The sequence below is a fragment of the Indicator indicator genome, chromosome 13, assembly GCF_027791375.1.
Source record: "Indicator indicator isolate 239-I01 chromosome 13, UM_Iind_1.1, whole genome shotgun sequence".
Classification (NCBI taxonomy): Eukaryota; Metazoa; Chordata; class Aves; order Piciformes; family Indicatoridae; genus Indicator; species Indicator indicator.
Window position 1 is genome coordinate 19827875 of NC_072022.1, and position 13914 is coordinate 19841788.

At 60.9% G+C, this 13914-nt stretch overlaps 1 protein-coding gene across 2 annotated transcripts; it reads right to left on the reverse strand.

Annotated features, from left to right (window-relative positions):
• Positions 1-193: 193 nt before the first annotated feature.
• On the reverse strand, positions 194-8319 carry ECEL1 (endothelin converting enzyme like 1). 2 transcript variants are annotated; one of them, XM_054386228.1, is made up of 17 exons: positions 7576-8319; positions 5667-5735; positions 5395-5505; positions 4788-4880; positions 4432-4556; positions 3789-4011; positions 3550-3648; positions 3378-3452; positions 2800-2897; positions 2530-2588; positions 2328-2379; positions 2000-2067; positions 1777-1901; positions 1449-1514; positions 1108-1203; positions 532-608; positions 194-293 (listed from the first exon to the last, which is right to left on the reverse strand). In XM_054386228.1, exons 1-17 carry the CDS (start codon positions 8317-8319, stop codon positions 194-196), a joined length of 2280 nt encoding a protein of 759 aa, XP_054242203.1. The 2 variants fall into 2 exon arrangements, with proteins under 2 accessions (XP_054242203.1, XP_054242202.1); XM_054386227.1 differs by having other exon boundaries at positions 2794-2897.
• Positions 8320-13914: the final 5595 nt, after the last annotated feature.

The window sequence follows — 13914 nt, forward strand, 5'->3', positions numbered from 1 at the left end:
GTGTCTCCCTGCTGCCTCCACCCCTCCAGCAGATGCCTGTCTTTGGCAGGAGTGACTCCCTGTGTCACCCAGGGGTGCTCCCTTTGCTTGGAGAGTAGGAGGGGAGATGGGTAGAGATGGGAAGCAGGCACAGGGTGGCACTCAGGTGGGGATGGAGATATGAGGGTGCCAGCCTGCTGGGGGGGGATTGGTCTCACCACACCGAGCACTTGTGCACTGGGTTCATGGGTGAGTTCTTGGGGCAGTGGAAAACCCTTCCAAACTCCTCGAACTGTGAGACGCTGCCCAGCACCCTGCCAGGAGAAAGAAGCGACTCAGAGCCGAGCACCTCCTGCCTTACCCCTGCCACTGCCATGCACCCTGCTCCAGGCACCCACTCACCCCAGCAGCACCCTATCCTCTGCCCCCAGGATGCCCATCCAGAGCCACCTTATGCTGTGCTGGTGCCAATCCCACTTTACATGGCACTGCTAGCCATGAGGAAAGCTGCACCCACTGTGCTTCTGCCCGGCCCCTGGGGTCAGCTGGTACCTGTAGTGCTCCGGGGCGTGCTTGTCCGTCAGCACCTGCAGGTAGATGGACTGGGACCGCCGCTTGATGCACCAGTTCTGCAGGGAAGAAGGGGTCCCATTGGGGAGCCAAGTGGGGCACCCTGAGCGCCAGTACCCACTGGGGCCCGTGGCTCCTGGCACCCACCAGGGCACAGTGACTTCTCTGGCTGCTAGGGGGCTACGTCAGCAATGCCCTGGTTGTGCTTGTTATTGTAGGGTCTCCTGGGAGCCTCTGTATGTGGTACAGGTGGGTTGGGAGAACATAGAGTCAATGTTTGTTCTTGTAGGGTCTCCTGGGGTTGTGAGCTGCCTGGCTGCAGGGTCTCCTAGAAGTCTGAAGTCATGTGCATTGTTACTGTGGGGACTCTGGAGGTGATGGGGGGGACACATTTGTTATTGTAGGGTCCAGAGGAGCAGCAGGATGGCGCAGGGTGCTCCTTGCAGGGCTAAACCCCATACCCTCAGGACCTGCTCATGCAGGTAAGCCTGTCTCCTGGCCATGGGTACCAGGTCCCCCATGGCTCTCACCCCTCACTTTGGTGGGGCAGGGGCTCACCTGGGCAAAGGCAATGAAGAACAGCTGGTCATGTGTGTATTTCAGGTGATGCAGAGGGTGCTCAGGGCCATGCTCCCGCACCCACTTCTGGTAGGCCTGGAGAACAAGGGATGCACTCAGCATGGCCTGAGACCTCCTCCAAACTGGCCCCAATGCCCCCAGCACATAGCAAGGAGGCTCATGCCCACTCCCTGCTGCAGTGAGCAAGGTGGGCCTCGGAGGGGGGGGTGAGGGGGGGGGTGGAGGGAGGGGCATCTCTTGCCCACCCAGTGGGGAAGGCATCAGAAAATGCCCCATGGCCCTGCCATGGCTATGACACCCCAGGATGGGTGGACACTTACATAGTAGGCAAGTTTGAGGCCTCCCATGTCAGCTATGTTCTCCCCCAGCGTGTGTTTGCCATTCACCTGCAAAGAGAGGAGCAATGGTGTGGTGAGGAGAGATGGCACAGAGATGTCACGTGCCACCAGCCAGGCATCCCCACCTTGGCACCTCAGTTGCTGCCACTCTAAGAAATTTCCCAGCTGAGGTGCAATGAGTTGTCAGGTCTCGGGGCTGGACTGGGCAGAGCTCCTCTGTGGGCACCCAGCCCCTGCAGCAGAGCGCTGGGCACCACTTGCCAGGGCAGCATGTGCTGGGGCATTGCCTGCTGGGCAAGGGGGGTCTCACCCGCTGGTTGTAGACAGTGAAGTTGTCGTAGAGGTTGACAATGCACTGCGCCTTCTTCAGGAACTTGCTGTACGACCTCTCCGTCCACCAGTGCACCAGGTTCCCATGACGGTCGTACTGTCCCCCTGCCAAGCAGCCACCACCACCACACTCAGGTGTCCTACCCAGCTGCCCCCAGCACCCCCCCAGCTCCCACCCTGGCACGAGGCAGGGGGTGGCTCACCCCAGTCGTCGTAGCCATGAGTCAGCTCATGCCCGATGATGGTGCCGATTCCACCGTAGTTCAGTGACCTGGTGGGTGGAGACCAGAGCTGAGAGGGTGGAGGGCACGGTGCTAGTGGGGATGGCAGTGACCCCAAGACCTGGCACCTCCATACCCTGCCCTTGTCGCCCCTAACCCATGCTCCATCCTCATCCCTGCCCTAGCACCCCCCAGTCCCTGCCCTTTCCTCTGCCCTGGCAGCCCCCATCCATGCCCCTGTCCCAAGCCCCCATCCCAAGCCCCCTCCCCTGTTCTAGCACCCCCAGCCGTGCCCCATCCCCACACTCACTGCGGGAACTCAGGGTCATAGAGGGTGGGCTGCAGGATGCCAGCAGGGAACACTAGGGACAGAGGAGAACATTGCAGTTGGGGGAGGTACCCTGCAGCAACACCTGGCACCAGGGGACCCTGCATTGTGCCTCCCCACTCCAGGCCCTCCCCTCACGCCCTGTCCCAGGGGGCTGAGGTCTTAGGACTGGACAATGCCTCACCCATCTGGTTCTTGTTGGGCAGGTAGTAGGCATTTAGTGCCTGGGGAGGCAGCAGCCACCTGCAAAAAAATACAATGGTGCCAGGCTGAGGGGACACCTTGGGGGTTACAGAAATTCACATCTGAGGAGACAAGGGGCATTCCTGGCTTGACCTTTGCCCTCCTGCCTACACCCTGTGGGCTCCAACTGGGCATGTGGACGGCAGGCATGGGTGGGGTCATGCTGTGCCCCCTGTGCCAGCCCCTAGGGCAAGGGGATACCCACGCAGACTTGTCCACCTCCTGCCGTATCTTCTTCACTGAGAGCCTGATGCTGAAGGCGATGCTGTTGAGGATGTTCTTGAAGTAGGTCTTCTCATCCACATCGAACTGAGGGGACATAGCCATGTCAGGGGGAGTGCCAGCTCCAAATACCATCCCCAAGAGTGTCAGGAGAAAGGCCTTGGTGTCCTCTCACTCCCCGGGAGCCTTGGGGACAGAGAGTGTGGGGCTGTGGCCATGGGATGGATGTGGCATGAATCTGTCCTCATGTCCTGTGCTGTGTGCCCACACAGGCAGCTACATCTCCACTCCTCAGTGGTGTCCCCAGGCAATGGTGGCACCCCTAGCCCTTGCTGAGGATGGAGCTGTGCTCTGGGAGGTACAATGTGGGGAAGGAGACATCATTCCAGACCCCAGGAACACTATGGCACTGCCCATGTGGCTGTAGCCACATGGGAATAATGAGCTGTGGGGAGGTGGCTTGTTTTGCAGTGTAATCTCCCGACCCTGATCTCCACAGAGCCCGAGGCAGATATGGGGACCACCTCCCCTCTCCATGCCCTCAGATGGCCCTGGGCCATGCCTTGCCTCATACTCCTTGTCAATGGCCTCTGGCTTCAGCAGGAAATCAGGGTACCCGATCATCACCAGCATGTACCGAAGCTGTGGGCACAGGAATGGTGGGGTCAGACCCCTCCATCCCACTTGCCAGTGAGCTGAGACAAGGGCAAGGGCAGGGGTCCACACTGGAAGCCACTACCTTGGCCCTGGCTGCTCTCCGTGTCTCCTCATCCATCCAGTCCAGCTCATCCAGGCGCTGGTCCAGGATGTATTTGATGTCCTCCACCAGCTGCTGCACCTGCAGTGGATCACGGCAGGTGCTGACGCAGCGTTCACCCCACCTGAAAGTCCTCGGTGGGATACTGGGTAGCAGGAGGTGCCTTGGCAAGGCGACAGCAGGGATGTGGTCACTTTGTGCCCACAGGCAGCATCACCTACCTTGGCTTTGCTGGCAGACGAGAAGTGCTCTTCGACAAAGAGGGCGCCCAGGGCCATGCCAAAGTGCTTGTTGGCCTGGCTCAGGCAGACCTTGCTCCGCTCCAGCTGCTTCTCATTGCCCTCCATCTCCTTGGAGAGCTCATGAATGGCATCACGGAAGGGCGTGGAGAGATGCTCGCTCAGCACCACCACGATGCGCCACAGCATGTAGTTGTGAAGGATCCTGGCAACAGGGGGCAAGGTCAGGACCACCACCAGGTGTGTCCCCAGGCATGCAGGGAGGGTGGTGAGCATACACCAGGGTGGGGATACCCCTGCTCAGGGCCTAGGCTGGCCATGGGGGTGGCCATGGGCTGCGGACACATTGTGTCCTTCCTGCTGTGTGATGAGTAACTGGTAACTTGTAATGAGCTCTGGTAACTTCTAGCATGGAAAGGCCCAGAGGGTGGCTCACAACAATGCCTGCTCCCAGGAGCTGTCCTGGTATCCTAGTGCCCAGCCTGATCTCTTCAGGATGGAGTTGATGGGAGGAGACCAGCCACAACCACCCTGTACCCACCCCCATTGCAAATCCCCTGCCAGGCTGGGGAAGGTGCCGGAGCACATGAGCTGCCAGCCCACCTCACCTGCTAGCCCACCTCACCTGCTAGGTGTCACACGGATGAGGTCAGACACCTTATGCATGTAGTCAGTGGCCAGCAGCACCACCTCCTCCTCCTCTGAGAAGTTGTCATGGAAGATGCGGTCCAGCAAACGCTTCCATTTGAGCTGCCAGGGTGGGTACCATTCCACCATGAAGGTAAGCCCTTTCAGACTTTCCAGCCTCCCACCATCCCTTCCCAACCAGGAAAGATCAGGGTGGATTCAGCACCCTCAGGTGAACTTATATGGGGGGAGGGGGGGGTCAGCAAGGGCAAGGAGCTAGGGGGCAGAGATAGGCATGGGGCATAGGGCAGACAGGGGGCATGGGGCAGCAGGTTGGGCACTAGGGGTACTCACTGTAGGGGTGATGCGCTGCAGCTCGCCCAGGGTCACTTTGTGGTACATGCTGCTGATGTCCCTCCGCGTGTCATCATACTCAGACACTGTGATCTGCATGGGGTGGGCATGGCTGTCACCATCCTGCTACCCACCTTGGGCATGGCACAGGGATGGGACACAGGAGCTGACCCACACCCCTGCCTCCTTCCTATCCTGGGACCCCTTTGCTATCACCAGGGCCTCAAGGGCTGGCCAGAGAATTCCCCAAGGAGCCAGGGTACCTGAGAGCTGGACACTGGGGTCCCCAAGAACTGAGCATAGAGTCCAGAAGGGCCTAGATTGGGTTCACAAGGACTGGACATGGAATTGATTTCCTGAGGGCTGGAACTGGGGGTTCTCAAGATGTTGGGGCTTAGGGTCCCTAATCATCTGTGATGGGATCCTCAGGGGGCTGACATTCTCAAGGGCCAAGCATGAAGATCCTCAAGGTTTGGGAGTGGAGGTTGCCAAAGGGATTGGGATGGGGTCCCTAAGGACTAGGCATGAAGGTCCCCAAATATCTGTGACTAGGGTGCCCAGTAGCTGGGTAGGGCACCCCAAAGCCCAGGGTAGGCATCCGCCTCACGTTGGCAAGGTGCTGCTCCAGCTGTAGGATCTCCTGGGCCTTCTGCTCCACGTGCTCAGCCCCCAGGAGAGTGAGCAGCCTCTCCATGAACACACGGTATGCAGCTAGGATCTGTGCCAAGGAAAGGGACAATGAGTGACACCCTGCAGTGCCCTGCAGGACCCCCAGCCCCTGGCACTGCTGGCAGTGGGGTGGCCTCTATCTGCCACCCCATGCTGAGTGCTGGCCCCTCTCCTGGTGCCCCCATGGCACCAGTGTGGCCTCTTCTTCACCTTCTCGCTCTCCTCATCCTGCCCCAGGTAAAGAGTCCGTTCAGGCAGAGTCAGCCCATCCTGGTCGATCTGCAGGGAGAGACGGGGACAGAAGGTGAGCAGAGGGAGGTGAGGGCACCCTTCACCTTCCCCATATTGCTGGGTGTTCCTGGTGTCCCTGGACCTGTGGGGTGGCAGTGTGGTGGGTCAGCCTCGGGCACAGGCAGGTCTTGCACCTCGGTTTCCCTCCTGCTAGAGGTTGCTGGAGCTGCAGCAGGCAGCACACAATGGGTTGGGAGCACAGGGCAAAGGACAGGCCCCTGCTTCATGGCCTGACTTGTGCCTGGCACACAGACTGCGCCATAGCCTGACCTATGCTGGCACCACACTGCTGCATCCCTGACTCATGCTGGCACCATGGCTGACCCCACTCATGCTGCAGCCTGGCCAACGGGGAGCTGCGGGGATGAGCCATGCTGTGTGGGCACTCTTGCCTGCACACACCCACCCCTACCCTACACCCCTGCTGCTATCCTATGCCACAGGCACAGCCACTAGCAACGCTGCCACACACCCACACCTGTAACCCCCCCACACTTGTTATACCCCCACACGTGCTCATCCTACACGCCTCTATGCACCCACCATCCAGTTTGCCTCTCTCCATGCACACATCCTTGCACCTTTTTCTCGCTGGCTCACACCCCCCGTGTCCCACCCCATCAGCCCCCCATCCGCACACCCCCAGGCAATCCAACTCTTTCCCCAATCGCATCCCTCCCCCTTGCTTTGGCTTCCCGCAGAGGCACTGCCACACACATCCCGCAGCCTCACGGGCCTCCTCACCCCGCCCCGTCACAATCATACCTATAGCATCCTCCCCCAGTCAAGCTCTGACACCAACCCCCCGCCCCGACCAAGCCCTTACACCCAGCTCTGTCACACTTGGCTCTCCCCGCGTGGCCCCCTGCCCGCCGCTGCCGCTCGCCGCCCTTCGCTGTGCCGCACGCTCCCTCTAGTGTACAGCGGCGCGGCCCGGCAGCACCCACCTGCTCCTCCTGGACCCTCACCCACAGACGGTCACCCCCAGCCCCACCATCTCACAGCGTATGGAGCAACTCGTCCCGACCACTGTGTCCCCTTGCAGTGCTCCTGCCATCCCAAACACCTCGGCCTCACCATGCCATCACCATGCCCACCATATCCCTGCTGTGCCCACCCTCATGTTCCCTCCATGCCCACCACTGTGTCCCCACTGTGCCATTGCTGTGTTATTCACCGTGGCCCCCATCCCATCACTCTGGCATCCCACCATGCCATCCCACTATGCCATTGCTGTGCCCACACCATGCCCACCACCAGACTCCCATACCTACCAAGGTTGTTTGAGGTTTGGCCACTTAGACAAAGCCCACCCCTGCCCCAGGGTGAAGAACAGAGGCCGGCAAGGTTGGGGATGGCTGGCAAAGCCTTGGGCAACTGCCCTGGAACCCTGACCTGGTGCTATGGAGACAGCAGGCATCCATCCCCCTGTTACCTCCTAGGATTTGGTCCCTGTGTGCAGATGGCAACCAGGATGCCAAGGTGAGGGGCTTGGCCACTGGCACTCTGGAGACCCTGTTGCCTCTCTGGGCTGATCCTGGCACCCAGGTGGGTAGCACTACCTCACCCTATATGTCCCCCTTGTGCCCCCTCACCCAAATCTTCCCTCACCCTGGGGCAGCCTGGCAATCACTGTCACACGATGGGGAGATGGGAGGAGCCCGGGGGGCAGGATGGACTGTCCTCCAGCCTGGTTGCCTACTGCAGCCACATCCACACACAGGGCAGGCATTCAGTGCCACTATGACAAGGAGGGTGCCACTGGAGGGATGTCACCAGTACAGGTGAATGGCTGCAGGGGACAGCCACAGAGGCAGGGTGCCCTCACCCGGATGACGTAGCGGGAGGTGTTCCTCTCATCCAGGCTGACGGTGAGGGAGAAGAGCACGGCAGCGCTGTAGACCCCCTGCGTCTTGTAAAGCAGTTCATTGAGGTCCCCGCGGCCTGGGGAGGCATCCCAGCCGCCACACTCCCCGATGACCTCCAGCATGGGCCGTGGGCCCAGCTGGTCGATCTCGGCCCGGTTCAGGCAGGAGCGGAAAAACTCCTTGACCTTTCTCTCAGCTGAGGAGGGGGCTCGGCGCCGCACAGGGCGGCTCAGCAGTGCCTGCAGCTTGGCCTCATTCTGCTCGGCGATGGCCCCGATGGTGCCATACACCAGCTTGTCCTCGGGAATGCCATGCCGCCGCAGCCAGCCGCCGCAGGCAAAGGAGTAAAAGTCCTGGCAGGGGTCGATGGTGGCATCCATGTTGGCACTGAGGAAGCGGGATGCTCGCAGGAAGGCCTTCTTCTCCTGGCACCCTTCCAGGCAGTAGCTGTCCCCTTCTGCAGCCAGGTACTTGAGGACCAACATGCACGTCAAGATGACGCAGAGCCCCGCAGCGAACACCAGCCCCGAGAGCAGGCAGACCTCCCGGCGACTCCAGCGTGGCAGTCCTCCGCGGCGTTTCTTGGTCCCGGTGCCCAGCTGGAGGGCAAAGCCGTTGGGCAGGGTGCCACTCTGGTACTTGCTCACATACTTCACCTCCTGAAACTCGTCATAGTGGGCCGTCAATGAGTAGGTCTTCTCCATGGCCAGGGATGGGGCTCCCCACAGGAAGTGTGGATGCAGGGGACTCAGGGCAGTCAAGGGGCAGTCTTGGGCACCCCACGGTTCATGCTGGAGCCCTGCCTGCTGAAGGGAGGTGGTGGAACGTGCCCGGGTAAGTCAGGAAGCTCCTGGAAAAGGCAGAGGGGATGGTTGAGGTGGAGTTTGGGAGGAGCAAGGAGGGGAGGAAATGCTTCTTGCCGTCATCCTTGCCTGCATCACTGTCCCTGCCTGTGTGCCCTGCTGATGGCACTGGGACTGGCTCTGGTGCTAGGAGCTGGGCGATGGCTCTACCCCATGGCTATCCTCTCTGCAAGCCCCTCTGGTGACAGAGTCCTGTCTGCATGATCCTAGGCAAGTTTCATCCCCCAGCACAGCTCCATCCCACATGGCCATGCTCATCCCAATGCATCCACACTCAGTGGATGTCCAGGATGATCCGGTGAGCCCGTCCTCACAACGGACCATGAGCATCCTCCCCAGCCTGGTCCCACTGAGGGCAGCCCGTCCCTCTGGTTGGGGCATAGAGGGGAGTGAGCAGCTAGAAGAAGAGGGGGTTTGGGGCGATCTGCAGGGTAAGGCGTTGGATTGGGGTGTCACAGGTTGGGCTGGGTGGTGCAGCCCTGCGTCAGGTTGCCTGGTGTCGCACCGTGGCTTTGTGTGGGGCTGGGTCCTGCATTGTGTCAATCTGTGGTGTGGTGAGGGCTGTGTATGCAAAGTTAATTCCAGTCCAGGGGGAGTCCTGGACCCCATGGACAGCTCACAGCATCTCCCCCACCCTCACCGCTGACAGCTACCCCACCTCTTTGTGCTGGCTGGCACCCGACCGGCAGGGGTGTCTGGTACGGGTGCCATGCAGGGGAGGAGGGGTTCTGCCTGTGGGGAAATGAGGGTGGGGGCATAGATGGGTTCGAGGGGTGCTTCAAAAGGGAACATAAGCCTTACTCGAGGCACAATGGCAGATGGATTTGCAGATGAAGAAGGACAGGCTGGGGACAAAGAGCTGCTCAGGAGGTGGCTGGCGTCCCCATAATGAGGTTCCCCCAAGCCCCACAGCCCCTATTCCCTCTGTAACTTGGGCAAAGTTGCACCCCAGCTCCACAGCCTGGCAGTGCCTTTGCCTGGGAGCTGCCACTGCTGGAAAGTTTGTGGGGCAGTGGGCACAGTGGGGCACAGGGTGGGGGGTCGGGACAGCTGCCCGGGGTGCTCGGGGGATCCTACTTGGGATTCTGCCCAGGATGCTCGGGAGATGCTCCAGGGTGCCGGGCAGACGCTGCTCAGGATTCACGGGGGAAGCCGCCCGGGATGCGCGAAGGATGCTGCCCAGGATGCTGGGGAGGTGCTTTGCTGGGATGCTCGGGAGAGGCTCGGGAGATGCCTGCCGGGATGATGCCTGAGGTACTCTGGAGATGCTCGAGGGCTGCTCGAGGGACGCTCAGGGAGCACTCCCCGGTATGATCCCTGGGTAATGGGGAGATACTCGCGGGGTGCTCGTCGTCAGGCTCGGGGGTTGCTCACCGGGCTGCTCGGGGATGCTCAGAGGATGCTGCCTGGGATGTCCGCGGCTGCTCGGGGGGTCGCTCACCGCTTGCTCGCCGAGACACTTGGGGGACGCTGCTCGGGATGCTCGGGGACGCTGCCCGGAATGCTCGGGGGGTGCTCGGAAGTGCTCACCGGCTTGCTCGGGGGATGTCCGCAGGCTTCCTGGGGCTGCTGTCGGGCCAGCCAGGCGCTACCCGTCCGGCTGCGCGCCCCGCGCTCCGCTCCGCGCCCCGCGCCGCGGCTGGCGGAACGGCGGGGCCGGAGGGAGGCAGCGGGGCGGGGAGGGGGTGGTGTCTCCAGCCCGGCTCTCCCGCAGGCCAGGATCCATTAACGAGATTATTATGCAAATGGAGCAGCCCAGTGCCACTCGCCAGCCTTACCTCATCCCAGCCGGCGAGGAGGCAGGGCAGGGGGGGGCCCCCCACCCTGGGAGGCTGGCACAGGGCTGGCAGTGCCACACCGTCTGGTATCCCCCGTCCGGGGACCCAGATGCCAACCCCTGGCAGTCCAGCACCCAAGAGGGCACGAGTGGGCATGACCAGTGAGCTGTGCCAGGAGCATTCCGGCGGCTTGGCATCCCCTGACTTGCCCGGGTAACCTGGAGGGCCCGGCCAGTCTTGCCAGAGTGGGTGCAAAGGGAAAGAGCTCTGGGTGAGTGGGGGATGGAGCCTGGGAGGCTCCGGGTGAGAGGATGAGCATGGGGATGGCAAAGGGTGATAGGGGGTGGCATGGAGAGGGGGCCGTGCACTCACACACTCGCACACACACACACATGAAGGTCCGGGAATATTAAACTGCATTGCAGATAAATCCCCAACATAAATATCGTGAGCTGCTCTGCCACGGGGGGGCCCAGCAAGGAGATTTATAAGCCAGCGCTTCCCACTGCCCGCGGTGGCCCCCTGCACAGCCCTGCAGGCCTGCTGTGCTTGGGGTATCCTGCCACACTTGGGGTGCCCTACCACACTGGCCTCCACTCCCATGCCTGAACAGCCCTGGGTGCTCAGAGGGGTCTCTTGGTCTTCCTGGGTCCTGGGGTGGGAGCCCCAGGCAGCATATAGTGGGTATTGTGCTACACATATCATGGGGACCCTGCTTGGTATGGGATGGGTTGGTTGGCTGGTGAGGCACCCACTGTCTTGTCCTGTGGGCACCATGGCCTGGCCCCAGGCACAGCCCATGCTGCCTTGGGCAGCTGAGGCTGTGCCCTTCTATGCTGGGGTGCTGTGGGGTGCCAGGGTTGCTGGGCATAGCCCAGGGAAAGGGTCTACTCCAGCACCAAGACATAAAACATCACAAGCACAGGTAGTGGCTCACATGTACACACTGACACACATCAGTACAGAGCACACTGCACACACACACACTCTCACTGCGCGTGCGTGCACACACACACGCACACACACACACACACTCTCTCTCCCCCTGATACCCACTGCCATCCAGCTTCCAAACCTTGGCACACTCACACACACACTTGAGTGCTGTAGCAAAGCCTTCCCGGGGCATCCACCAGGTCAGTGGGGCTCCATGAATCCCACTGGAGAGATGTCCTTGGCTTGGACACCCTAAGCAGTCAGGCACCAGTGGGATGCAAAGGGGGGATACAACGTGGAGCCAGGCTGCTCCATGGATGGACCCCAACCCAGCTGTTCACTGGGAGGCTGGATAGAGGGTGGGGGCATGGAGCTAGGTGCCATGCACTGGCTTTCCTATGCCTGCATTATCCAGCCCTGAGACCTGCTTGGCACCTTGGTGAGGGTATGATGGATACACATGGCGGGGGGGGGGGGGATGGCTGGCGTTATTAACAGCCCTGGGTATTGCTCCAACAGGGCTGTAAAAATTAAAGGCATGTGGATATAAAATAATGGATAAATCTGAGCTGGCCGCAGAGTGCTGCGGCGTCCCTCAGGAGCGGGCATCTCGAGAACCTGGGTACAGCAAGCACAGGACAAGCCACTGTGTGTAGATACAGGGCATCAGGCAATGCCTGCACCCATTTACAGGACCTGACTCCCCCCAAAAATCTCCACCTAGTGCTTCAAGAGGATGTGCGGGCAGTGCCAACCTGCGGAGCAGGCACTGGAGGCAAGCAGCTGCTCCTGAAGCGTGGATGGAAGAAAAAGAGGTTTTGCCTTTGCAGACAAGGCTGGGGATGCAGGGCACTTGCCCCAGGATGCCCACAAGAGCTGCCCAGCCGACACACCCCCAGCTGTCAGAATCCATGTCTCGGTGCCAGTGCACCCAGGTATCACCAGGCTGGTGTGACCCCGGGGTCCAGCTCATCCTTTGGCCCATGGCTCCGGTCCCGAGCAGGGCTCAGGGCAGTACCTGTCTTGCCAGACCCCCTCCGCTGTGCCCATCCCACGGGCCACCCCGCCGGCATCCTCATTTTCCCCAAGATTAGCTGCGGCGCGGGAGCCTCGGCGCACCGCCAGCAGGTGACAAATAAGATTTTTCCACTCTCCCGAGCACCCGGCATGGGTCTGTCATTGAAAATGCAAAGCAGTGTGGTGCCAACCTCCGCCACCCACCCGCCCCTTCACCAGCCCCTCAGCACCAAGCACCAGGCCTCCTGAACCCCTCCCATCACTGCTGGACCCCCCACTGCACCCGTTGCTCCCTCTTGACAGATTCAGAGGGCTGGGCATGGTGCCCCCATGCTCAGTGGTGCAGATTCCTGAGGAGCTGCTTAGAGGAGTGCTAGTTTGGGGTGTCACTCTAGATGGACAGCGTAGCCTCACAGTGTCTTTTGAGTGCACCCATCTGCTTGGCACTGAAGGTAGGAGAATGGGGCAGGGGATTGCATGCGGGGGCTCCCCACCAGAACCTGCCAACCTGCCTGCCTGAGTAGGCACACGGCAGGCTTGCCCCAGTGGTAGTGGGTGAGGATCGGTCTCTCATAGGAAACCCTTGGCCCATGACACACCCGTTGTAGTGGGCATCACCCCACAAACCCCACCCCAAGGGAGCCTATCCCCAGCACCCTAAGGGGGAGAAGAGGGGGAGCACTCTACCCCACAGGTGTGTACAGCCACCTAGCACCCACTACCCTCACTCATGGAGCTAACCCTCCCAAGCACCTCAGTCCCCCCAAGCCCCTCAGCATCCCCCCAACTTCAACCCTGGTATCCTGTTGCCCACGGCGAACCCAGCCCAGAGCCAGGCAGCTCCCCAGCAGTCCCCAGCCCCACTCCCCGTCACCACCACCACGTCTCCCCAGCAGTCCCCAGCCCCACTCCCCGCCACCGCCGCCACGTCTCCCTTCCACTATTGTCAGAAGGGTTGCCTCTGCCTCTGTCTGCGAAATTAATTCGGAGGTGGAGAGGGAGAATTATGTAAAGTGTGGTTATTCTGGAGCGGCGGGGGAAGCGCGGCTGATGGCAAAGTGCCTTTTTGTGTGTTTAATATGCATTTTTTTCCAGCGGTGCATTTTCAGGCGGGTAATTTGCTGTCTTTTCAGACCCCGATCAGTATCATTTCTCCGGCAATGACAGCTTTTATTTGCACTGAAATGAATGCTGCGAAATTTCCAAGAAATAGCCGAGGCCCCGCTGGCTGCCCACCCCTGCGGGGCCGGGACAGGGGCGCTCACTGACGCCTGCCCCCTGCGGGTCCTTGGCCAGCTGCTGCCCACGGCCCTGCTTGGCAGCAGTGCCCCGGGGGTGCTGGGCACACACATGTGCCAGTTTGTACACCTGGTGCTCACAGGTGTGTGTGCTCTCCTCACCCCCCCCCCCCCATCCCCCCCCCCTTGTCTTGAGCACTGTGCCTCGGGGTGGGTATATACAGATCCCAATGTATGTGCACATGCAGACACCCCTTGTGCACCCAGCACAGCACCCCCACTCTGTGCACACACACACACACACACACACACCCTGGGCCATGCCTATTTCCCCTTAACATGTGTACACATACACACACCTGTGCATACATTCCCCTCCTTGGGTTTTGGGAGGGTCCCCTCTCCCTTTTATATCCCCCGAGACCCCAACACAGAACCCCTGATGCAGGGCACACAACCATTCAGAG